This window comes from Varroa destructor, unplaced genomic scaffold, assembly GCF_002443255.2.
Source record: "Varroa destructor unplaced genomic scaffold, Vdes_3.0 BEIS01000003.1, whole genome shotgun sequence".
In the NCBI taxonomy this organism is placed as follows: Eukaryota; Metazoa; Arthropoda; class Arachnida; order Mesostigmata; family Varroidae; genus Varroa; species Varroa destructor.
The window spans coordinates 43,783,336-43,810,318 of record NW_019211456.1 but is presented as its reverse complement, the minus strand read 5'-3'; the positions used below and the strand labels follow the sequence as shown (position 1 = coordinate 43,810,318).

The window sequence follows — 26,983 nt, the reverse complement described above, 5'->3', positions numbered from 1 at the left end:
ATCTTACTAAATTGGGTATTATATCAATGGGATAAAACCACCATGAGGTAGAACATAGACTCCCACGCTGCTTTAACACGAACCGCTTGTGAAAGTGCCTGGCTTTGTAACTTTATGCCTTTGTGAAAATGTAGAAGATGAAATAGAGCGTTCCGATATCGTTAGAAGACTTCTCGTAAAGGTAGCGTTCTCTTTTCTTTTTAATCTAGAGTAAAAACAATGATAGTTCACCTAATGCCTTTGTCGCTATTTTACTAATGTGAGAAAAATTGTAGCTCAGTCAAGAAGTTCATGCAGATTCACAGCAAGTTTTCTTTTGTTTGCTAGAGGGTTTTTGCCGAGCGCACTTATTGACATTACTGCATTATAAGGTTTTCGTGCTGGACAAAATCGTGTAACTTTGGTAGCTTCAAGTACAGTTACCTGCTAGTACGGGTACCATCTGGTAAACGGTGTTGTAAGTGCAGCCCTCAAAATATAAAATGGCGGACACTCTGCGATTATTTTATACCGCAAAAAATTTCAAAAAAATAAGCCTCGAGGCATTTCCGTCAAGCATGGAACGATTCAGGCAATGACTCGAAAAATCGATAAAACATTGCTTTAAACAGCGCTTAATAATACGAATGTATTTAATTTTATATTTTTACGTGCCGTTCAACCAAGTGATATAAAAAGTTTTTTTTCTTTAGAATTTTCGCTGCTAGATTTCTAAGGAAAACAAACTGCAATACTTTGGATTACCCACTTGTCATTGGGCAACGACAGGGCAAGCGACAACAGCGCCAACCAACTGGAGTGAGCGAACCAGTTAGTTCTAATACGTATTCTTGCTTTTCATCGAGAGAATGCTTGCTTCGACAAGGCAGGTGGAAAAGAACCATGTATTAAAGACGGACGCAACGTCAAAGACGTCATAGTTAATCTAAATAGTTAGTCCCGTTATGTGTAATAAATTAATCGCTCGTTGATTCGTGCAATGTTTTGTTTTGTGTAGAATTCTGCAGGCTCATTGCTGCAGACGGATTAAATGAGAAGATAAATAGATTGCTTGGATCATATTAAATTAACACGACATAATCGGCGTTACAATCATTGTCATTGATAGTACAATTAATAAAATATAGATTTCTTTTTTATTTTCTCTATATTATAGTGCTTGTCTTTCATGGTTGTTCCTTTATCTGTGTTTCAACATTAGGAACGGAGGTATTTGCCGGAACGAACACGCAGCGAAGGCATTAGGGATGCTAATGTATAAAAAGGTTCCGTGTAAAGGAACTTGAAAGCCGGTGAACATTACTGAATAAATATTGCTGCCACTTATCCAGTCTTGTCAGCATTATTCGGACTGTCTCAATAGCAGTCGTTGTGATTCAAGCACGTACCTGCAACAAAAAAACAGGCCGACCAATATATAGGAACATGCTAGACTCTATTAAATACGCTACCCACTTACGTTCCGTTTTGTGGAACAAACATATCGAGAATTCAGATATAATCGTTGAGGATATATGGTACGTGACCGTCACCGTTCGCGACTTGTGAGTCGAGTTGCCGATTTCTCAGTTTTGCCCCCCTTTCTTCCCGCGGCCCTCTCCAAATGGAGGCCCTGATATATTTCCTTTCCTATTACGATAAGCAGCAAGTGACACAAGCGCGAACAAAATGGTATCAACAAAGAGTCGCTAAGATCAGCATCATCATCGAAGCCGAGGTTTGATGTTTTCGGAAAAGGCAAAGTAAAAAAGCTACGATACGCGATACTTGAAGCGGCCTTTAATATTACCACGTTATAAACGAAATTGCATTGCCGCAGGAAGCACTACCGCACCGCCTTTAATAGATGCTGAGCCTTTTTCTTTGGCAATAGACCTCGCCATCACTTCGATTTAATCTTTCGCGGTCAGAGTAGACGCCATTGGATAAAAATGATATGCCTATCCATATTCATACACGAAACAGAGAGAGATGAATACATCTATTCCAGCCTAAAGTGATGTACCGTACGTCGTGCTGATAAAGCCAGACAAAAGGAACTATTCAGTCTCAAGGATTCCTTTGCAAGGCAGCAGTAAATTAGGGGCGTGTATCCATGTACAGGATACTTACAACTGAGTACATAGCTCACAAATCAAGCATATTTAATTTGCAATGTTACATAAAACGATGTATGGTAGGGCCTGACTCCAGCTAATCTTAGATTCTCTTAGCTAGAAATGACCCATTAATACTGAATTCCTTCCAACATCGTAATTACAACACAATTTTGTTATAAATGTGATTGGTCAGCGTGTGTCACCAGGTCATCCTGTCATAGAAAGGATAGCATCCGATGTTCACTGGACAAGAAGCGCTAAGAGAAAATCGGACCGCACAGGGCAGTACATCATAATTAGTAATAACAAATATCAACAAAATAGCTACACTGGCCAACATTAGTTTACACCAGACCGAGTATCAGCAATGAGTACGTTGCTGCTAGACCAGCAGTCCATTTTTAGGTCGATATTAACAAAAAACAACTCCACTTCAATAGCTTCTGATTCGTTACGTCGATAAGGACATAGTGGTAGCCACTACCGCAATAAACACCGTCAGCATCTCCGCCGCAGCTGCCTACAGACACTCATGAGCCGCGGCAGCGACACAGCCATAGAAATTAGTTTCCGTTTTATCATCTATCTTTTCCTTCCTTCATCCATACATCCAATCCTTCCTTGTTTACGGCTGCCGCAGTGAATCCTGCAATTGCGACCCTGCAGTTACGTTCACCGTAAGGATCTAGCATGACACGATGGCGACGCGCCACGAACAAGATAACTAGTACAGCCTTATCAACCAACTGCAGACTATGTAGCTTTTTCTATTATTACTACTCCAACAGCTCGTACGGTTCATAACCTTAGGAAAGGCCGCTATTCTAGTACAGCCGTAGCAGACGTATTTTCTTTTGCGAATAGCGTAAATTAATAGTGGTACATATTAAAGACAGCGGTCGTAACAATAGCACATTAGTGGCGATATGTGAGCGTATAAGAGTAGATTGTAATTCCAGCAGCGCGGTACGCACTGCGACAGCCCCGCCGTAGTAATGCATAGCGCTGTGCTGGCCAACTATAGATCGGTCCATTTGTCTGTTCCATCCAAGCTTTAAACAGGATCTGGCCACGACGACAGGTGGTACCACTTCAATCCGTGGCGCTGGGATCAACAGCGCCAGCACTAGCAGCCGTCATTCGACTAACTATTATAAACAGAGCAGCAGACGACTCAGAAAAGCGACAACGCACACTTGAGCGAGAGCAACGATATTTTGCAACACCGACAACGATAATAAGAGAGAAAGAGGGGGGAAAAAGAGAGCTGCTACCGTGCCAGTGAGATTAGTGGCAACCGCTGCCGTCATTACATGAATAAGAGCGCAGGGGCTGCAGGAGCGCCACGGACAGCAGCAACTGCCCACATAAACGACGTCTACTCACAGTAACGACGGCCCTCACCAATAAAAACGAAGACTTGCAGTGAGATTAGCGAAATCAATGCTAGCAACGACAGAAGTCGGCAGCTATTGTAGGGAACCAGCAAAGGCATCGATAAACAGGCCACCGCAATGGACACAACAACGAAAGCGACGAAGACCAGCAAATCTCAACTTCTTGGCGGTGACTAACATAATCATACTAATTGTTACTGGTTAGTTTGCGGAGCCGCCTTCCGCAATAAAAACGAAGTATATTTATGATTTATTAGCGCTGGCGTTGCGTCGCCGATCGGACTGTGGGACCGGTCTACTGGTCCTGCTAACACTTGAGGCAACACTTAGCGGAATACGTAGCACCCAGGAGTTATGGTATTATTATGGTCATCTATTCGATGGACTATGATGCGCACGCCGAACGTCAGGCAGACGATCGATGTGTAGATAGAAATATGGACGGACGACCAAACAATGTGAGCACCTACCGTCGTACGTATGTTCATCCAGAGAGCTTACAAACATTATTTCAACTGCAGGATACGGCTAGCAAGACTGTGCGATTCATCAGATCTCCATATGTGTGCATGTTAAAAACACGCAAGCATTTAATATATATATGTTTGTGTTAGCACCTATTCATCGTAGATGTATACATATATGAACACTGTAAATATTTGCAAAAGAGCGAGCTGTTTCCGGCAAACGAGATCGAAGAAACTTTTCTAAAGTCGTCAGTTTCTTAAAGGCAAACGTCACGATATATCCTATCGTATGTGTTCTAACGCGTCCTATCCTATAACTACAACGTCTAGAGAGTGGGAAGCACACTGCGAACAAGGGGATTCAAAAGAGCACATTGGCTTGAGGGTGGCTTACGCAAATGGCTCTTATATTTAATCCCCGTCTCATTGACATTCACTATTATTTGGAGTATACTACTCACATTATCGTGCGTGCGTTCGTATTTTGTTGATGTTTCGGTGAGGATAATGGAGTAAATTAAATAAGTTTTCCGGCTGTCAAAATAATCAGTGTCGGTGAGCGCCCGTAGTATGGAATATCTTTTTTACCGCACTTCGAGAAGACTGTTTTCCCATAATATGGCTATATCGGTTGCGTATAGGCATTCAGACCGCTTTGAATTACCCTTGTAGACGTACCGTTGTTGAGATCGAGTCCTTCTCTGATTGAAGGTATCAAGCTTATGGAACAAAATCAATGATCATTGGATAAGTGTTTGATCTACTCAGTCTACAACCCAATTAGCTAGTAATAGGCATATCAAATATAACAAGAGAACAACTACTGTCGATCTGAAGAACGCCTATCTGAATCATTAGCACCAACAAATCAACGTCTTTGGTAGCCGAACGTTTATTTGTGCTTGTGTACTATAGCAAACTAGCATTTTCTAGAATATAGTATCTATTGTCATATACAAACAGTACGAAACTAGGGTCGAAAGGAACGTTTCCGGGCTAGTAGCAAGTTTCTAACACTAAATAGGCAGTAGCAAAGTGGAACAGTTTTACCAAAAAACCAAAAAAAAAAAAAGGAAAAAGCCAAATAAACACTTTCAGTATTATCTAGCTGCTGGGCATCACGACCGAGGCCATTTTCGTCCAAGTCTAGCGATGACGATCATTTTGGAAATGTGGCCGGCGTCTCGTCTATTCTTGTCGTTGGCGTGTTCTGTATTGACGTTTAACACAGGGAAAGATGTGGCAGACGGCCGCCGTTATTAGCCACAACGTTCTACAACAGGAACTTAGTTTAACAGTTACTACAAAAGTTACGAGACGCCATAGTCGAATGCGCGGGTGATCGGAAATTGCCAATAGGAACGATGATTATGCGTGGCATTTGGCCTTGTCAAGTTTACGCAGTATGTCAGGCTTTTCTGCCATTCCCTTGGAATCAACACATGGCAGGGCTAAACGTTACTGAACAGACACGAAGTGTTCTGATGATACAAAAGAGTTCTAGTCAGTCGCTTGATCTGTTGTGGGACGGAACTCATTTCACTGTGTGTTATATATACACAGAAATTTGCCGAAACATGGAAGATGTATTGTTGATTTAGTGGCCACCAATAATGAGTTCAAAAAGATCTTCCTGATTCCTAAAGGAGCCTGTTTCTGTCAACGAGATGACAGTCTCCAAACTCTTGAAATCTGCATTGTCCAGCCACATGTTTTTTATGGAAGGATTAAAGGAAGGATAAAAGGAGGAAGGATTAAATAGAATAATTCAAAAGAACAAAGTTCGTGTGTTCGATTTGTGCCTCTCTATACTGACCACAAGTAGCATTTATTATTAACGTTTGTACATTATAAGCCACAGTTTACGTGGCCACCCTTTCAATAAAAGAATGGATGTTCAAAGACATAATTTGCGTCAAATCACACTTAGTCGGCACGTCCGCTCATTAATCTCCTAGTTTTGCAGGGATTCCGGTGACCCTATTGCCTTTTTCCATCTCATATATGTTGAATGGACGTTTTGTAAATCTGCGGCTAAAAAATATCACAGGAGTTTAGGCGCTCGTGAGTGAGAAACAACGGGAGTGGCGGGGCTTGAACGGGTTGACAAACAGAGAGATAACATAACTATATCTGTTTCGAAGTTTCCCGCTGCGCCTCAACTGAATGCATACGCTGTTTCTGGACAGCACCGTTAGCTGGCGTCGTTGTATTGGCGCACAAATTGAAAAAAATATGCGCATCTGGCAATTTCGACAATGCTATCCGCACATAGTCAACGAGAGTTTTGAGGGAAAAAAGACGATCGAAACAAATAATGAAAAATTTAAAAAAAATAAGAATCGCCGCTAAGTGGAAAGTAATAGCGGCTGGCTCGGTTATATAAGATCGATATCGATATCGATTTAACAAACGACCGACATTTGATCGAATGGAATAGAATATTATGGATGAACGGGTGGATGGATGATGGATGGAGCTAACTACAACCATACATAAAGCCCATGTAAAACGTTTTTTCGTCTTAAGATGTCTTTTAATAGAGTTTCAAATATCTACTCGTTCTCATTAGAAAAAATAATACTAACGCGATGATAACACAGTAAAGCTACTGTCAGGAATACGGCCGGTCAGATCTCGCAGGACTATTGTTACAGCAGTAGACTTGTCTGACCATTCGCTCACCGATGGACAGGAGGCATTTATATTTTAGCCACGAGAGCTGTAACATTAATATATCCTATATAAAGACGCACAATTTATTACAATCAGTGGCGCAGCAGATGCAATCGGAGAGCCGTCCAAAATGCTAGCCAAGGATTCTGAGTGGAAGACAGCCAAGTCTACTGTCTGCTGTTGTCCAGCGAACAAAAAATAACCGGAACCATCACTGACCATCTATGCTGGCATTATATCAGGCCGCCTTTAGTTTCCAGCCGAAATCGTTTGTTCATATATTGGTTAATTTTCTATCTTTTTGCATATGTGGTTCCTGCCATTGCTACCGTACTTTACGTCTAAAGGTGTCTGTGTATGGGTGTGCCCGCGCATATGTATATGTGTGTGTGTGTGTGTGTGTCTGGTTTTTCCCTTCAGTAAAATACGGCTTACTAGCCACGTTCGCAATTAGCCATCCGACAATGCATGGTGATCGTGAGCCCAAAAGACAAGTTGACGAGTTATACACGACTCTTAAATCTCGTTTAACTTCAACCAATTAGCATCGAAGTTGTTAGTTTCGTTGACGAAGGAAGCGTCATTATCCATAACTTTAGTGAACTTCGCGGAGCTCTAATCCCGATTGGACAAAAATCTATTCAGCCACGCTATGCAGGCTACTTCGTAATGACGGCCGTTCAGACATTTTGTTTAAATTAAGCCACAGTCGCAGAAGTATTTTTTTAATTTCTATGAAAAATCATAGCTCAACGACTTACAGGCATAGTTAGCATAGAACACTATATTTTTATCGTCTTCTTTTATCTGAGGTTATTGAAATGAAAGACGAAGTGAATTATTATAGTGCAAGTACTACAGGGAGGTTCATACGAGTCACGGATTTTTTTCGGTGCTAAGAAAACGCTCATCAACATAGCGCACACGAACGCTTCTATCATACGTACTCTCTTCGATTTTTTAATACTGTCGCCTTCCGTGGCTTAATGAGACAGAAGCAAAATAGGCTTCGTTCTACTAAATTGGACATCCTAAACACAAGAGTTTCATGATGAAAGTCATCTCATGCCGTCGCCAGAGACACGGTTTCGTGCTCCACCGTGGATGCAAGCTATAGAAGATCCATAACTCGAGACACAGTCCCCCCAACACGGACTAAACAATACGTATGTTTTTAAGTGTCTAGACTTACTGCAAATTTGACTTTTTACTATAGTCGTAATAGTTGTACTATTGTTATTGCTCGTCTTGTACCATTTAGCACACAGGTTAGCTTGTCTTGATTTTACTCCGTTTCGTTAGTGTCATCCGGTCGAGGGCTACCGCCGGCCGCCGTCAGAGCTATAAGCGAGCAACGGCAAAATAACCAGTCTACCGCCTTTAATGCTACTGAATAGCTATAGTCACTGCTGCCATCGGATCATCATCATCCGCCGTGGACGGTTCTACTCCTGTGAGGCTCCCGGGTGCCCCCTTACCGGACGTCGGCCGTCCAGTGGCTGCAGTAGACTGGCTGGACACAGCCATCGGTCACTCTGTGTCGCCCCTCTCGCTATCTTTCCGCGTCTCTGGCACGTGAAGATAGAGTGATTTAGTCTTATTTTTACCGCTGCGCAGAATGGTACCACACAGCAGCACACGAACGGTCGAGCACTGCGACGTCACGAAAGACGCTGGAAATGCACACACTAAAGCTAGCCATAGCATCGACGCCTTTTGAAATGCTGCTTCTATATATATATATATATATATAGAGAGAGAGAGAAAGAGAGAGAGAGAGGTACATCTACATGTATAGATATATTTTCCGCGACGTAACACGCTTTTCTTTATCTTATGCGTACAAATAGAGCAGTGTTGTTGTTGTTGCTGGCGCAGCCTTAGTCCTTGGTCTAAGCTCCCTTTTTCGCTGTCCAGCTCTCTCGCTTGCGTCCAGCTGAATCTAGTTGGGCTTTTTCTCTGTCTTTGTCTGACGAACTACTCCGCCGTTTGTCACACACAAATGGCTAAGGAAGACAGAAAACGCCACCGCGACGCTCCCCATTGCATCGTTCGGTATCTTGTCAGCGTTGAGAAGAGATGACCAACAGCTAGTGCGCGTTTTTCTGCTAGGCTGCCGCCTTTCAGTAGCAATTCAACGGCATCGTGCCAGTATTAGTCGGTTTCGTTGTCGTTAGTAGTAATTGCCGCTGCTTTCCAGTTCTTCGTGTTCGCAAATTTGCCATGCCAAGCCCCTCGGCAAATTGGCGACAAGTAACTGTAAACAAGCGGTCCAGGTAGTGGACGCCGTCGGTCGCAAGTTGCCGACCCTTCTGTTATTCGTTCGTTCATCCATTACAGCGCAATGTGGACATTGCAATTGCTAGGTGATGGCGTTACTGCAACATAGAATAAACTAATCGAGTTAGTTTGTGCGAACAATCAGTGCTCCACAGAAATACGTGGACTCAGTCACGTAGCGCACAGCGGTGTTGGACGTACCTTACATAGCGGTAAGGCGCTCACATGTAGAAACGTGATGCCACAATGTACCCGTACTATTTGATGTCTATAAAAGACAATAGAGAGCCCGGCGTTGTAACAGCGACTTGGGACAATCACAGCTGTGATATTTGTGAAGTTACAGTCTTGTTTTGAAAGAAATAATCAGAAAAAATCGTCATATTGTCTATATGCGTACATATCTATGTCGGTGTACAATAGAAACACGTTCCTCAGAACTTAGTTGATTCTCGACTTCGTCTCAGCCAATTCGTTCCGCTATTCCAGTATAATAGTACAACCGACGGAAAGGGACCAGGGTATCGAACCCTCCCCGCTACCCCTCCGCCCGCTCCTTTTCCTCTAATACCTATGTACCGGTACACACATCCTTCTATCTCTCCTGGCAGTCGTGAAACTTAGGCTACTTTTATCACCCGGACATCTGCTGCAATATCATCGTAACTCCCAGCATGAACCTCTTGGGACCGCGTATAACTCTTCTTAAGAGCGAGTTCTAACGTCTTAACCCTCTGAACTCACTACCCATTGCGGTATTCGGTCGATACTGCGCCACTGGTGCTGTTAGAGGGTCGGAACTGTCGTTGTTTTCTATTCTACTTTTTTTCGGTGTACGAACGAAATTTCTTCTTCTAGCGCTGTGCCCCCCTTGACTGCCTGTTCCGTCACCAGGTCTCTCTCTTTTTGTCCTGTTCTATGTGGCTGCCGCGCTTAGAGCAACAATAACCACCATCACCATCATATAATCATTATTGCCGCTGCCGCTAGCGACGAATGAGTCCGCTACTGTTGTTGTTGATGATGATCCGAAGTACACGATCTCGCGATCATTGAAAGAAAACTTCGCTTTTGCTGGCGTCAGTTCAATCGGTCGGCTCTGACTCATGGAGGCGTTGGACGAGTCGAATAAAGTACGATTTGAGCGGAATTTTAGTTCGGTTACAGTAGGTAGCGTCAGCAGAACCGGCAGCGCAAATAACAAAAAAGGGGCGACTATTGTATTCCTTTAACGAAAGAGAGAGAGAGAGAGTGAGAGAGAGGGGGAGAGAGAGAGAGAGAGAGAGAGAGAGAGAGAGAGCAACCTGTTGTCACGCAGAGGCCTCTGAAAGGACTACCCCTGCTACATATGTCCAATAATATCACAAGTATCGCCGATACATGCCAGCGGCAACAGTAAACACAACAGTAGTCCACCAGTAGTTGCAGGGTTCGTCTATAGCAGCGACCCATTCAGAGAGAGACGGACAAACACATTGGCACAGGCAAATAGGTACCAGCATTCATTGTTTGGCTTTGAAGCCGGTGGCGGAGACGTCGCGAAATCTTATAATCGAGCTACGCTGATAGACACGACGAGCGCACACATTCATGTTGAGCTCTGGTTATACGACTGTATGAATCGCTCGTCACGATAATCGAACGCCAGGTTCGTATACAGGTATTTGGTACTCGGGTGTCGGAATCCGATAGTCAGCTACCTATTTCGTAGCTTCGGTAACTGACTGAAAGGAGGATAGCTCAGCGCCACGGCTTAAACGATAGCTGGCTAGAGTCCGTCAAAATCAGGCCCTACTCTCCCTCTCCAGTCGCTTCAGGTGTTCATCGATCAATAGACCTATTCTACACGGCGCAATGCAATGAACGGGGAAGGTTTTCGTGTACAACCCGTGCACAGTGTGCCAGCCCGTGCAGCACGGATAACCGCTACAACGAAATACTGCCTACTTCCGCTAGCAGCAGCACAAGTACGTACAGCTGGTATGAGCGACGCGAGGTGTACAATTCTAGTCGCTACCTGAGGCCCATCATTATTTTATAATGCTTCATTTTGTTTTACCTATTTATTTAACTGTATGTGCCAGCTTACGAAAATTATAAACAACATCTAAATATTATGCATTTACAAATTCACAAAAATCATCTTGCCTTTAGGTAAATCTAGTTTATGTTCATATCAATTTTAGTTATCCAGTGAGGGATGCCGAACTTTGTCGATTTCAGAGGGCTATTCGCGTAGGTGATCCGCTAAAGTCAGCGATGACTTAAATAAGACATGTTTCGTAAATATCTGTGGATGAGATGAGCCACTATGCCGCCATATTCATAGGGACTAGCAAGCGCTACTAGAAGCGAAGCGGTCAAAGCCAGGTACCCCCGAAAGCTCCGTATTATTGTACCGTGACAAAGAATTGAGTCAGTTTAAAAAATAGTCGCTGTTTCGGGCACGAAGAGCCATAAAAGAAAGGCAGTATTCGTGAACGGAACCACGGGTCAGTTACTAATTACAATGCATGGCCTGCGTGGGAGATTTCGGCCAAGTCGATTGGCAACCTGGAGAACACTGCAAAGCCTCTGCATCCCCAGAACCACATACACTATGAGATACGAATTTGACTCGTCGTCGTTCGGGTCTTTTGTTCGTGACTGATTTCGTTTCCGTAGCAATCTTATCTCAATTGCTACTTCGCAGTTCTGGCCTGTTGTCTATAGCGGCAGCTTCAAAAGTTACTGGAAGTTGTTGCAGTGGTATCACAGGCATGACGTTTGGTTTGACGCATAATTCAGATGTTGTGTTCATAAACAGTAGTTCAACCTTCCTCAAAGTTTGACTACTATTTTTCTAACAAAAAAAAAATCCTCACTTATAGCCCGTTGCAAATAAACTCAAAATATATAATAAGTAATAATGGCAATAGGAGCTCGTCCTGTATAATGCACACGTGTTGAATAATGATATATACGAAACCACGGCGTCTGCAAATTTTCAGGCCTTACATGTTCATGTAATAGTCAAGATAATAACCAGTATCTAATTAGCAATCCACGCCGTTCACCTGAAATAATCCAGAGCCTCAAGTGACGAGCTTAGGGGCGGGCATAAGAGACCAATGCGAAATCATCTATGAAGCTAAAAGTCCTTATTGATCTACCATCAACATTTGTATTTTTTTCCTCGCGATCACAAAAAATCGTCCACTGAAACACTCATACCTAAAAGAAAGTGTGAACTAATCAATGCAATTTAGAGGTTAAATTATGCAAACTAGCTAATTTTTCTATGGGCCACTAGTCTTTGAAGCCACCTCGATTGTTAGTCTAATTTGAGAATTTCGATTAAGGCAAACTGGTTTCTTCGAACATCTTTTCCTGAAATAACGTAAATATCTGCACCCCTCTGACGGTCTGTTCGCCAAAAAACATATCTTATCAGCAGGCCATTCTGCCATGTAGAGTCTACCTCTTTATCTTCGGAGAAGGCTCGAAATATTTCAGGTAACCCTCTTTCCGAATGGGTGGGTCTGTTCGGTTAGCCCAACACGCAATATCACCGGCTCTTGACTATAATGCATACTAAACTACGAGATTTTTCACTCGAATGCGGAGAGATTTAAATATTTGCGTCCTGTCGGACGTGTCTAGTACCGGGGCTAATATTATTCATCTGATAAAGAAGCAGATGGTTATTCGACGTCCGAATTCTCAAAGGCCTTCAAAACTCAAGAATACGTAAACAAGGAGCCTGAACTGGACCCATCGATGACACAGACGGAAGAGTCATAAAATGAAGAATACGCGGTGTATTCACCACGTGATCATCCGAACCAAGCGAAGCTTTTTCTTCCATCGATATTTCGTATGTTTGTACGTGATTCTCACCGTTATGGAACCGCATCTCCTAGCACTTTCGGGCTCAAGGCCTGTTGATATTTAGGTCCCCAAAGAGTTCTAATTAGTCTGCGGTCCCTGGCTGGCTTGAATGAATACGATTTGGAATGAAAACAAACTTTCTTTTCAATGTAAAAACAATTGCAAGACCGTTTGTGGGGATAAGCGGCATTATCTTAGTGAGCACGATTTCGCTGAGTTTTTCTTTTGAACGACAGCGGGCGTGCCCTAAAGGCGAGACACAAAAGCAACGACCGGATAGTTGAAGATACACGTAAGAAGGCTAAATAAGCTAAAGCAATAAAGGTTAGGCCACAAGAGGTGGTTTATGGTGTTCTGTAGAGGAGGCCGGTTCAACCCCCCAAAGGAATGTACCCCACTACAGAAGATCCTCGTATCTCACCTTCTGAACGAGCACGCCTTGGCAAAAAGATGATACTGCTGTCCGCGCTTCGCTATATGGCCGAAACTACTTGAGAAATAAATGTAAACTATCGAAAGCACGAAGTGTTTCAGTGTTGTGCGCCAAACTAAAGGCAGTAGGGTTAAAGAATACGTGAAATCACTAATTCAGCATTGAAATCGTCACGGGCGAAAGACAACGCGGAAAAAAATCGACTGAACGAAAAATCTTTTGTTCATTAATGGACCTTTTTGCGGGGACACCGAACAGTCGCACAAGATACTTTTCGATGATCCCGGTGTATAATAATAGGTACACATTTGGCAATGGAATGGCGTCGTCACTCCTAGTCAACCGACAGCCGTTGCCTGGTATTACAGCCATGGCCAGCATTATCACATACAACATTATCCTATCATGTGCGTCGGTAAGCGCCCACCAAAACAATGGGCGTAGCGAAAATCAGTCGCTGAAAGCCGAAAAAAAAAGGAAAGAAATCCTGCGTGAAAGGTAAAAAGACTGGCGAGGCAAAATACGAAGACTGAAGACGCGCTCTTTTTTGGCCAATACACCGCGACAGCTCTGCTACTGACCCAGCTACTCCGTGTTGCTGCGTTTATCGTTGTTGTCATCCGAAGAACAGAATATCTGTTGAAGAAACTATATATACGCTTCTGTCTGCCATGACTCAGACAATTCTATCTGTCTACGTGTCTAGATGTTACGTTTACTGTTGTTACAATATAATGTAGTAACGTTGAGATTACTGCACCTATTTTTTAAATGATATCTTCTTTTATAGAGAGGGTCGATCTACGTTCCCAGAGATAGGTAATGTAAAATTGAGAAGTGCAGTTTTTTCTTCCATATGGACACATACTATATGAAAGCAAACATAGCAGATGGCCTTTTTTTCGTGGTAAGGCAGTTCCGCTGATACGGCTCCTATTCTGAACATTTACAGTACAGCGAACGAAATCGATGAATGGTCCACACATGTCTCGACATTGGCCGCTCTATCGTCCAGCCGGCCTCACGGTCTCCGTGAACACAACAGTCATCCTATAGAAACAAAGGCCAATCGAATGAATGATAAGCGTCAAACGGGAGTCATGTTGTATCTGATGGTGAGATAGAGACGATCGCTACTTTTTGTCCGCTACCATCGCTCGTCTGGACTATCACAAACAAATGCAAGGGTCATCACCGTCTCCGACTCATTTCTTTAGTTACCAATTGTCGTAAGCTTTCACACCTATGCTACTTGATCCTCTTGCCGCACTTGCTGAAAGAGGGCAAATAGACTGATCGAAGAAACAACGGATCGACTTCAACAGATCGTGTTGAAAGCAGTGGAGAGTATTACTGGACACGCATAATTCTGCTGTTCAGACTATGCATATGCTAATATACAGAAAACCATATAGATGTCCATTCGTTCTATTCAGGGAGACTGATGGTGATGGCTCAGCTTCGTTTAGGTTACTAAAAATGACAATGACAAGGCCAGCCACATCCAGCGCGTAAACCTACAGCGCACTCCGTAGTTCATTCCTCACTCGTCTATACATCGCCGATGCGCGATTGGCTACGATTAGAAGCTCTTCCGCACTCTTCCCGTCCGGAAAGGGTCTTCGTGCCTAGGAAGACGAGCTATAAAGAGCCTGGTATTTCTTCTTTGGGCCTGCTGGTCGGCCTATGTGCTTTTTGACGCATCCGCTTCAGCTGCTGCATGTTGTTCTCCCACATGACGACATTACTGCACTGCTGCTGCTATTGTTGCTGGCGTCTCTATCTGTATGGTGGGAGCGAGTATCCTGACGACTGAGCCACATCCATATAAAATATACGGTAGGAGCAGCGGTCGTAACAAACTCAGGACTACAGCGTGCATCAAATAGCTAGCCGGCCGATCAGCCAGCTTTATCGCCGGTGGCTCTAAAGCCGGTGGACAACAAGCAGCACTTTGGTTCAGGCCTTCTTCCACGACAATTTCAACTAGCAGCCTATCTCGGCACCGATTCGATTGGTTCTCCTACAATGCGCGGTCTGTTCAGCTGCTCATTTTGCTACTGCTGGCCACTTGTTGATCTTCACGCCAATGCTTTCCCTGTTCAGACGAAGTCCGACTGGCCGGCCAGTAAACTAACCGTTCAGAGTAGTGATTTAAGTCGAATGAGCGAGCCTTTGGCGGGGCCTCCTAACAACGACTGCCTTGGCTCGCTTCGTGGGGATCGAACCGCATAACACCAAGCAACGCGGCGCGTCGTCAGACGGCACCAACAACAAACGAGTCAGCTAACCGTTCACCGTCTCATCACAACCACTACCACTACATACTAACTGAGGTTCAGGCAGCGAACGAAAGAAATGTGAAGGGAACGCTGTGGCGCAACTGTCGGACGCTAGCGTCAGTCCTACCAGTGAGGATCGATTGGCGTCATGAATATTAACAGTACGCGCCACTGCTATAGACTTTGTCAAAAAGCCATCGACGAGCTGACACGTCAGGGCTAGATATATACATGCTCAGAGATAGACAGCAGCTAACATTGGCGGCAATAATAAGAGCGAATTGTTTTCGTCGGACCGCAAAGTATCCGTGTGACGTTCTGTCACGTAATCACGAGGCTGGTGTGACACAGTCTTCCTACAAACTATATAGACTACACGAGAGGTACAATTGCTAACTCTTCTAGCCCTGCTGTTGTTATTGTAAACAACTTCTGCATTCCCGCAGCATCGCATAAAGACAAATATAGATTTATGATCTGGTAACTTATCGTCTCCAGCGGTACCTTCTTTTACCAGGTTCAATGTAATCAGTATTATGATCTTGACGATGCTGCTACCGAGTCTGTTATCTTGTTACCTCGCCATCTCTAGTACTAAATGTTTGTTTCGAGTTTGTATGTATAACTTTTATGCATAGCAACTCGGGCCGATGCGAGCTGAAGAAACGGGTTTGTTAACATAAAAAACACAGGTCGATTGCGGTGTGCTCAACATTTTTACCTCACAACTATAAAGATCATTAGGTTTGAATTGTTCGACGAGATCAAGCCAGTACGTTATCCTCCATTTAGCAGCTACTTAACACCTAGCTTAGTCTGACGCAGCATAATTTAACACTTTTACATGTATTATACCTATATAAATACATTTATCAAACGACGCGACATCCTGTACACATATTATATAAAGCGGGCTCTAAAGGTGGTCCAATTGGCGCTTGCGATTTGAGAACGGCAGCCGTAACAGCAAACGACGCATGATCGTTTCTAACGCCACCGTTAAGAACTTCGTTCGTCGCACAAATGATTTAATCCACCTAGTAAAACCTAACCTGCATATTGAACTGTTGCGTCATTCGTCGCCTGAAGTAAACCTTGTTAATTGGAATTGTCGCCAGTGTAACAAGGATAATGGACGTGGTAGCTAGCTGGCATAGACAAACAACAAAATCCCTTGCGGACAATTTCCCGGCTCCCATGTACCGGCCTGAGTTGGGCGTCTATTCAAGCTAATTTTAAATATACGTCCTGTAAACGTCGTCACTATCACCGCCGCCATGGCTGTACAACACTAATTGGTGCAATCCGTTGCTATGAAGAGAATAGCAGCCTTCACTAGGGGAACAAAACAGGTCAACCTGGAGCCAGTCAATTGCAGACGAACAAACAGATCGAAATTCTGACGCAGCGTAAAGCCAGAACGAACCCACGTTCCGATACGTCCTGTGAGATAGAAGCCCTCCCGTTGCTATTGGTGCTACTGCTGATGCTGCTCTTCTTACTGTTCTACTCCGACTGCTCGATCGACCGCGTCTGACTAGAACAACAGATATCGTTATTATGCTAATTCAATACGATGTATAGATAGATATGCTGGACGAACGTCTTTGCACGGATATATATATCCGAATAAAAATCGTAGGCCTTCTCTGCCTGAAGCGTGTTGAACCTGCCGCCGCGACGTCAAGCGACTTATCGACGCTGTTCCGCGACGAGCGCAAATGACAACTCAGAGGCGCTGATAATTGTGACAACCTTTATAGATGGTGGTTCGGCTGTCAATAAAACAATACAGACATACTACTTCACTGAATTCTCATACAGTAACAACTACCGCACAATGGTTGTTGCTTTTAACAGAACAGACATGTTTATAAACAAGTTGTTTGTCTGTCGCTGTTTCTGCTAGACATAATTGCGATCAGTAGTTTCACCACTATTAATCGACGTATTATATGGAATATTTTATTTTTATTACCTAACGTTCCCACCGCAGCCGCAGCGTACCACTAATTACTTCTTAATTTTGGTGCTGAACTGATAACACGGCCGTTGTTTCCCTATTTCTTATGACGATGACGGACTTTTAGCGTTACTGGAATTACTGCCCATCTGTCGTTGGGTGCTTTGAACGTATTTGTGCACACAGACCCAGAATTACCCGATAATGGGATGAGATGTCCATTGATATTAGCCGAATTAAAATGCGGTTGTTTACTCGACCCATGTAACCTGATTTATGTAAGTTAGCGCACTATAACTTACTGCGTTCGCCTTGATTATTACTAACTGCCACTATATCTCTCTGTTGATGCTGTTACACTTAATAATACGTCGTATCTGCATATACCGTAAGTCTCGCAGACGACGACCTAAGCCCTCGAGTCGTTGTAACTATGATTTTTGGCCGTCGTTCTCGTCGTGTTAACGTCGTCCATTTTTTACATAGTTCATTCGATTTGGCGAAATAGTTAGCTTTTGGATAATATAACGTATTATACCATAATACAGTTGCTTCTATGATTGCTGCTATAGTAATCGCTCAGGTAATCAGTCCTAACCCAGATGGAGCAGTGAAAAGAAATTATTAATAGTTCTATAATAGTGAAAGGATGAAAGAAAATCGCCCCCGTTAAAGGAGCACCCTTCATTTAATTGCGCTGCTATTATTATTATTCGCGGGTAAAAAACGAAACTACTATAGTATTTGCCGACAGAAACGGCAGAAAATGAATATGGTACGGCTGAACGGCCATTACGTTGCCTCTAGACCTCCACAATCGACACTTAAGGGCTTCATCCTGGGCCATCGCGGGCTGGGCTTCAGAACGCGTAACCCTTTAGTGGCTGGACGTCGAATCCTACAAAGATGTCGCCAACAGCCGTTCAGCGTCAGCTGCCACTACTGTTGCTTTAGAGTTGTCGCTACTCCGACGACGACTGCCGCAACAACAGGACCAGATTCTCCACTTTCGTTATCCTCTTTTATTTTTTTTTTGATACCGGCCTCCGAGCCCCCGTATTTCCCTTTTCTGCGTGTGCACAACCTGAGCCGACTAACAGATGGCCACTATTTGGTAAACTTGACTTAGCCGCAAGACAGGCCGCGAGTCCGGCTAGACTAACTTAAGCTATCCGGCCGAGTTAACCATCATCGGGTCGACCAGAAGCTGCCGCTGTTGTGGCAAAGACAACTATTCCATAGTGCTCCACAGCAGTCCCAGCAGACGACGCTGAAGTTATTGTTCATGCTGTTCACAGCCACAATAACAATCTGCGGATGGCACTGAGTGAAGAGGTGATCTTTGCACTCACTGATATAGGGACGGCTCAAGGCACGCGTTACCCTTGAATAAATAGATAAGATCTACTGTTGGTTCAGCAAGCCATAACAACAGCGGCTGCTTGCTACTACTACAACTGCTACTGCTATTGTTAGACGCTCAACGCAATAATCGGGTAGACAGACCGACTGTTCCGTCGTAAACCTCGTTCGAGCGTTGAGGGGCGTTAACGCGACGCCTTAAACGAACAAATATTTTACCTGAAGTTTTTTTCAGATCAGAACTACCGTTACAGCGGAAGTGCTGCACAAGCATCAGTGATTCGAAGTTATTTGGTTTGTCCTTTCATACTTAATATATGTTCCTATTGTGGAACACCCCTCACTGTGTTCTATGGGTAACTTTCAATTTGTTTATGGTTTGTTCTTTGGTTCGTTAAAACGAAATTAACTAAAGAACCTGGTTGCGGTAAGGTGATGTCGGTAAGAAGCTTTTGGCTCTGATAAAATGAGCCGTTGGCGGATGAACAGAGCCTTTGAAAACAGAACGTACAATTATTGCTACTTATAGTGCACTTATACTGACGAGTGAAATTTTTCAGTAATAGATATCAACGACAGCGACAATTTCATGTTCTTATTCTACCAGTCGCTGCCCTCAGTAAGTCATTCGAATGATCCGCAATATTCTCCACTGCGCTTCGCTTCTACAGTTACGTCTTTGCTCGAACCTTATGTACCTGCAAACCCACAAACCTATGGGGTATTAAGCAGTGGGTTCACAGGGTTCGCGTCGATTTAAGCCGCCGTTGACGCGACGTTGCCACCGCACACAGCGACAGGTTGTCAAAGAAAGCTAGTTTCTTCTACTGAGTAATCGGCGATGAAAGTATACAAACGTACGACGCAATGTACCGAGCTGCTACCGAGTGGCAAGGCAGGCCAATGCCACTCGCCACATATGTGGGCCATTGCACCGCTCCTGTTGCCAGGGAAGTTCATGTCCTCAACGGCAGGTGCCGATAAAAAGCGCTGCAAATATGCATAGATGAAACTTGACCGTGTTCGAAATATCGTGCAAAAGCAGGGATACGGGTAGCAAAAGTTCAAGAGAAAAGTCAACAGCGAGAGAAGTGGCTGCTGCACAAACTGGGTTTCTAAAACTGGGTTTTTTATGTCTGCTTTCTGCCTGAGGAGCGAACACACACACATATATATCTGTGTATAGATCGGGTTTTCGCTTCAGGCTGACTGCCAAAGTTAAGGGATACGTACAACGAATAGAGATAGCCAGCAAGTTGCAGTGACAAGGGTAGAGTTTCGGTGCGTCGCTAAATCTTTGGGCTGTTACTGATTACAGTGTCGGTGGTAGCAATGGCAACGCGGAGTAAGAGAAGAGGTAACCATGGAGGTAAATAAATATCATAATAAGCAAGTATTTATGCATCGACCCAACCGGCAGCAGCAAAAAAAACAGATCGTTCGTTTATTTGAATGTTGACGTTCATTACTTTTGGCATTAGCGCGAACGTGGAATAGGGAAGCAGTGAGCGGGTGTTTAGCATCACAAAGTACCACGTCGTTGTTATTTGTTGTCGTTTCTTTGTGCGATCTAGAAAGTCTTTCCCTGTCTGTCTGCTGTGTTGCCGTTCAAGCTACCACTACCGGTATCTCTGTTACAACTGTGGATGCTAATAAGGAGATGGACGGCAATCGTTGTCGCCTTTTGTTTGCCATACACAACCAAACAAGTAAAGACATTTGCGCGACGACCCCCAGTTGCCATTGCCGTTCTTAAAAGGGAGGGACGGGAGAAACACAAGGGCGCACTGGCGGATGCACGAGCAGACAGTAACATTGTCGTTGAGACAAACGGTTCGAAATGACAAAGTAAGAACAACAACGATGAGGCAGAACTGACCAAGTAAAATGACAACGCTTGCGTTTGCCGCCTTCATGAATGATGTGGTTCTCAGCAAAGGCCACTAAGAAGCAGTGCAGTATATGTGTGTTATATTTACGGGAAGCTGAGTACAGAAACTATAAAGATATATTTTGGCTTTCAATTCAATTGGTTTCAATCTAGTTGAAGAAGTGCGACATATCGCATGTATACTGTACGTCTTGCGGCAGTCTACGTCGAACATCCAACGTCATACTTCGTGAGTCCTCGTCCAATGTACGCATACTCGTCTGCATGTATAGGATGCGCTACCTCGACATAGCTCGCTGTTTCAATTTCGGATAATTATTAAGTAATCACATGTTCTAAGTCCGTAGTTATTCTGTAGCTTGCATTATCGACATGAGCTTCACAACGCAATGTCTTCGACTTCCTTTTCGGCCATTAAAGTCAGTACCATATTGTCCCGACTTAGCTTGATGGTGGTGCAATTTCCTCGATTTTGGTATTGGCAAACCGTATTATCGCAGTCCGTCCTATAAAGACCTTTCCACTCAGTCACTGCTGACACGCTGCTAATAACGCTCACTGTAACAGGAGCATTAATACCCGACAGTAAATAGCAACGGCAGTACTAGCAAAGTCGCAAATGCTTCTACGGCTGACGCCGCTAAAAATTCCGCCGGCATTTTCGCCGTCGTTGGCGGCGGCTGCGGAAGGGGCAGTAGGAGAAGGACCACCAGGTGGTGCCTAAATAACACCAAAATGAAAAAACGCCAGCGACAAGAACGCGAAGTCAATGTTGCATCAGCGCCGGCAAGCGGGCCACTTGAAGCCAGCTCAGAAAATCTCCTGTCCTACCAGCACATTATCCAAGGCCTTATCTATACCACCGATCCATGTATGTGTCTATGTCGAAAACCTATCCAGCTAGAACTTACTACTTGAGTGCGGAGTGACAAGACATTCTAATAGTCAGGTAGCAGTACTAAACTTAGATTACATGAACACCACCGTGAGCATTCGAGTATAGTGACGCATCATCGCTCGACAAACACTGCAGTAGAATATTAATACTGAATAATAGCATATTTACCTAGGCTTAACGAAAGAGCGACGTTTCCATGGAGGCCTACGTTTTGGTTGCTGCGCTAGCGACAGACTCGACCTCGTTCTGAACGGCATGCCACTATTTAAGCTGTGCTTGATATCTTCGTAGTGATGTGGACAAGTCACGATGCTAATGTGGCACTGGCCTATAGCAAGGCAGTGTTAGCGCAGTACTTGCAAGTACTCATATATTCGTATAGGCATTTTTCATATCCTCCACGACTATTTAAATGACACAGCTTTCCGCACGAAGCAGACGAACGCCTACTGCAAAGTAACTAACGGACGATACTGCTACTTGCCCCTTGTTTTAGCAGGCAAACTACACCATGACGTATTCTATTGTACGTGGGGCAGTACCAAAAGCTGCCTTTACTCGTGTCGCGCGATGCGGTAGGTTAAAGTGACATAGACGAAAACGAAATAATTAATAGAGATTAAAAGCGATGACGTCGAACGGGGAAAAGAAACACGCTGAAATCTGCGAACGGGTTCTATCCATACAGGCCGGTGATGATGAACCTGGCAATTTGCGTACACACGACAGACGTTACACTGGCTTCGAAAGGAAGAGCTAGCAGCTAAAAACCATCAGAAAGCAATGATATATTTACGTCGCTATAAAAATATAATCATGATTGCGGCGGATAGCTATCAAAACTGTAGCGGGGTACCTAGTAAACACTGATGCCGCAGTCTCCGCCAAACAAATGGCCGTGCAGAGGGGAGCAACAGACATAAATTAGATAGCCATGGCCTGTTTTTCAGCCACTCCTTGAATCAAAACGCACAGGAACGAGGAAAGGAGAGAACCTAAAACGCGCTGTTACACGCCTAAAAATATCGATAAAAAACAGTGATCGAATATTAGATGAATATATATAACACTGTGTGTCGGCATTTCAGTATGAGTAATCCGTCTGTCTTAAAAGTGCCGCATCAAGCATGAGTGCGTCACACCGTGAACGTACGTAAACCTTCTATCTATTTAAAAAGAGTAAAAAACAAAAATGGCTGACAAATACGTGACATTATGCGCATCCGGTAGAAGAGGAAGCGGCGCTATTTCTGGGATAGTGACGAGGATAAACCAGTAACGCTACTGTTACTGCTGTTATTATTACCGCTACATTGCTACCTGCCCTGAATCCATAATCTTCGTTCAACATTGAAGGCAATTCTCGTTACAAATGTAAAACTGACCAAAAACAAGTCAGTGGCTGTTCAGTCGAAGGCTGAATCAGCTGGCCCGATTCCGCCCAAACACGAAAAGCAATAAACTAAGTGCGCCGATCAAACACGTATTTTTTCGCTGCTGCTGCGAACGGTCGAAAAAGTAAATCTAATTAACTTGTACTTTTGAATCCAGCGACGGTTTATATCTTGAAATAAATGTTTCGTCGAATTCAGTGCACTGGAGGATCTTTACCCGAGTTCTTTAATTCCATTTGCGTCTGTTCCCACGAACGGCGTACAATTAGGCTGTCATCATTGCTCAGAATACGGTCACTCATAATCTTGTACTATATATATATGTATATATATGTATGTATGACACAAAGAAATTGTCACTAACGCACGTATGTCGCACACATAGAACACCATTGCTTAATCGAGCTGACGATGTCAGGCAATACTTACTCTGGTATTTGATCGCGAGGTATGGCACACGGCCTGCGTGGTCCTTTCACTGGGGTAACTTGTGTCGTGCTTGCACTATCATTACCACTATCCGTTTCAATAGCAGGCGCAACAGCTAGATCCACAATGCCATCACTATGCATAGTTCCGTTCGAACTGAGCACGTTTGAGTTTGATGCCGCCATAGAAGAGCCTCCTGCTTCTGATATGGCTGAACCCTTAGCTAATATGCGCTTTTGCGCCTGATACAGTTTTTGGCCTTGCTTGTATTGGTCGCCATAGACCCAGCACACCTTCCACCATTGGCGGCACACTACAAGCTGTTTGGGGTTGTTGTTCGAGCCCGCGGCCGACCGGTTCGAGGTATCCGCTATCGCCGGCGAGGGGAGGGCAGGCAGAGTTCGAGTGGAAGAGCCCGACACCGAGATCGCCGTCTTCATTATTTTCTGCACTAGATCAGCCATTTTGAGACGACCGCGCCTGCTGATGCTTCCTTCTCCGTCGTTCTCTTTTCTCGCTCTTCCTCGACAGTTTCTCGGTGCTCGGTCGTCCGCTCCTCGCCCGCGCCGGCGCGCAGCGGCGGTACCTCTATGTCACGAGAACGAAAAGAAGCCTGAAAGGCACTTTTGATTCAGAGCGACGACTGGTTGAAGTTAAGCGACCTGAATGGTGATAGTTTAGGGGGTTTCTAAACCTCCGCGCTCTTTCGCTTATACCTTTACGATTAAATAGAGCAGCCAAATGCTATGTCGAAAACCGCGTAGACAGGTTGCTCCAAGAAGCCAAGAACGCTTGCTTGTATGTAATGTACTCCCGATTACCCCTACAGGTGTCCAACACTTGTAACTCAAAGGCAGAAGTGCACTACGAGCTTCGGGTACGCGAGTCGAGTACAAGCCCAGACATAAGTACACATACGTACACACGCACACTGCACAGAATTGTAAGCAAAGTCGTACCAATCCGCTTGTCTAAGAAGCCTATCTAATATCCTCAAGATAGCCAGCCTATCTATACGGTTGAAATCTACGTATCCAGTTAGATTAAGACACTGGCCATAGCACATTCCAGTTTGGCGTGAATTACTGCGAAGATCAAATCGTTATCACTGCCCCACCTCACTACAAGAGACATCGTATCGTACACAGTCTTTTTCGACATGTTTTCCCGGCTTCTACAAGATGCGTGAATACGAGCACGATTGAAAAGCCCTCAGAGTAAACCATAACTAGTACAGCTTGCCCGAATACGCTCGTTAGAACGCTCAATAATTTTACATAACCGCATCAATAGAAGAGCCATAGAAGTGCGGCACCCGATACGATCTGTTCAGCACCGTCGGAAGGTCTACACTGAAGCAGAAGGGCTGGTAGCGCGCCGAAGAGTTGGGAAAGGGAAGGCGCGTGCAACAGCTTACGAAGGATACGACGGTACGAAAACAGATACGGTCTGAGAGACAGACCAGTCAACCGGTCGGCCAAGGAACAGGCGCGAAACCGAAAAAATCGACGGAGTGCCGCACAGACTATGTCTACCGGGGGCAAATTAGCAAAGTGGATATAGCACATAAATATGGCCACAGTGAACATACACATTAAGCATATCATTTGAATTGTGCCATTAGTGTCCATAGTGTGCGCCGATCATCTACACAACAATAACTAGTTGCTATTCATACCTAATAAAGCTTTTCAGCTTTGTATAAAAAAAGTTCGACCGACTGTAGACAATGTCTTAGGCCGTACACTTGACCGCTTGCGTCAATTGGCCGGCTAAGCCATGCGCCTTAGGACGTAATATATTCTAACTTTTTTCATCGGTTATTATTGTCGAACATTTTGATTAACGCGTTATTCCCTTAAGTTTTGGTTAGTTACATAAACAACATGAACTGTTCATATTGAATAACGTTTGGCCTGAAACGCTAATAGTTGTTGCAACGAGTGATACTCGTCAACATTTCGGCTTTAAATTATTTAACTTGAATTCAAGTTCGATAGGTATATCAACGTACATTTACGCCTCTCTCTATATCTGTGCTGGAGAATAATCATGGACGGCCTTTTTGTTAATATCTCCGTGATACAGGTTGCCAACGCGTCCTGGACCGCTTCACCCCGTCAAAGACAGCTTCGCTTTCTTGGATTTAACCGCGTGATGGTAGTCATTCCCTCACCGTTTCACTCCGCTATATAGACGTCCCATCGACGGCAGCTCCAGAAGCTGCAGTAATAATATTACGCATACGACGACCATAGCGACGAGCAGAGAAAGGGGCTGACTCGCTCACTTTCTAGCTCGTTGCTCGCGTACCGCTCTTCTACCGAAACGCGCTATTGCGAACGCCGCTTACTGCTATCTCACTCAGCCGCCCGGCCTAACTTAAACTGCCGCTACCGCTGGCTTCGAAGCCTATCACATTGTGCTCCGTCTCTTTCCTACATAATAATAGGCCCGTATTGAACAATTATTGAGCGCCGCAAGTTATGGCGACGTAGTCGGTGAAGTCTTATGAAGATGATGGTAATTGTTCGTTGTTACCGTTGGCCACAGCGTTCAATGCTAATCCACTCATCGGCTAACGATGTCGGTATCAGGCAGCCCATTGACAAGTACCAACTGCCGCCACCCACTGAACCCAGTTAGGACAAACTGGTCACTCGCGTCGTCGCACAATTGTATATATCTATATTATCGATAGGTTTTTTTTTCGTTGCTCCTGGTCGGGAAGCAAAAGCGTCAAAAACAACAACGATTGTTAAAAAAATAAAAAAAGTGAAACGTTTCCACCAGGTAAATATGGGTAGATAATAACAGAGTTACAATAGCATAGCGAACGACGTCATACTCGTATCATGATATCATAAATAATAGCTAGTAACAATATATATATACAGAACTGGCAGAATGTAATAGAAGAGTGCCTGGAACAACGCGCGTAGTCATTCATGCAATCATGGACACATAAAAAGAAACGTCTTTCAATATAATCATATATTTCGATTCTATATCGCACCTCTTCCGTTGTTCTGGCTTGTTTTTGTTGCTAGAACGAAACACTGTTTTACGTAACTAACAACGAGTTGCGTTGGCTGACAAATGCCTACTCTGGGCCTGACACCAATACGGCTGGTCCTAATCATCACTGTTAATCAAACTGTTACAATGGCAGGCCGAAAGTAACAAGGGCAAAAGCGATAGCAAGAAGTAAGCTAACTTAACTTTGCTTTTTTTGTTTACTTAATGTATAACTTATTAATGCAATTAATCGGTCAATTGGCAAATAATACGATACATAATTGTACTATCTATAGAGAACACAGTCAAGCATAATATGAATCACGTAGACGTACGGTTGTCCTAGCCAAGTCTGAGTATGCTTGGAGGGCATGACAAGGTCAGTCCCGACGATAGAGGTCCATGAAGGCCAAGTCCAGATTAACGCTAACCGCTGTCCGATCCAGGAAAAACCGAACGAGTAACATGAACGGGCGCACGATATGCATATAATGACGGGACATTGTGAGCATGCCAGCCGTAAG

General features: G+C 44.2%; 1 protein-coding gene across 15 annotated transcripts in view; it reads right to left on the bottom strand.

Annotated features, from left to right (window-relative positions):
* LOC111246448 (uncharacterized) overlaps positions 1 to 26,983 on the bottom strand; it is a 259,672-nt gene that overhangs the window by 46,433 nt on the left and 186,256 nt on the right. The window contains exons 1-2 of one of the 15 annotated variants that reach the window (XM_086982459.1): positions 26,795 to 26,933; positions 14,091 to 14,272 (exon numbers count right to left, since the gene is read on the bottom strand). The exons of 10 other annotated variants lie outside the window; for them this stretch is intronic. Coding sequence is in view for 3 of the 5 variants with exons in the window: in XM_022796042.2 (XP_022651777.1) it covers positions 23,442 to 23,905 (464 nt within the window). In the remaining 2 variants the exon portion in view is untranslated. Of the gene's footprint in view, positions 1 to 14,090; positions 14,273 to 21,786; positions 23,358 to 23,441; positions 24,776 to 26,794; positions 26,973 to 26,983 lie in introns of those variants that run through there. 4 more of the 15 variants (XM_086982458.1, XM_022796052.2, XM_022796042.2 and 1 more) reach the window with 4 other exon arrangements.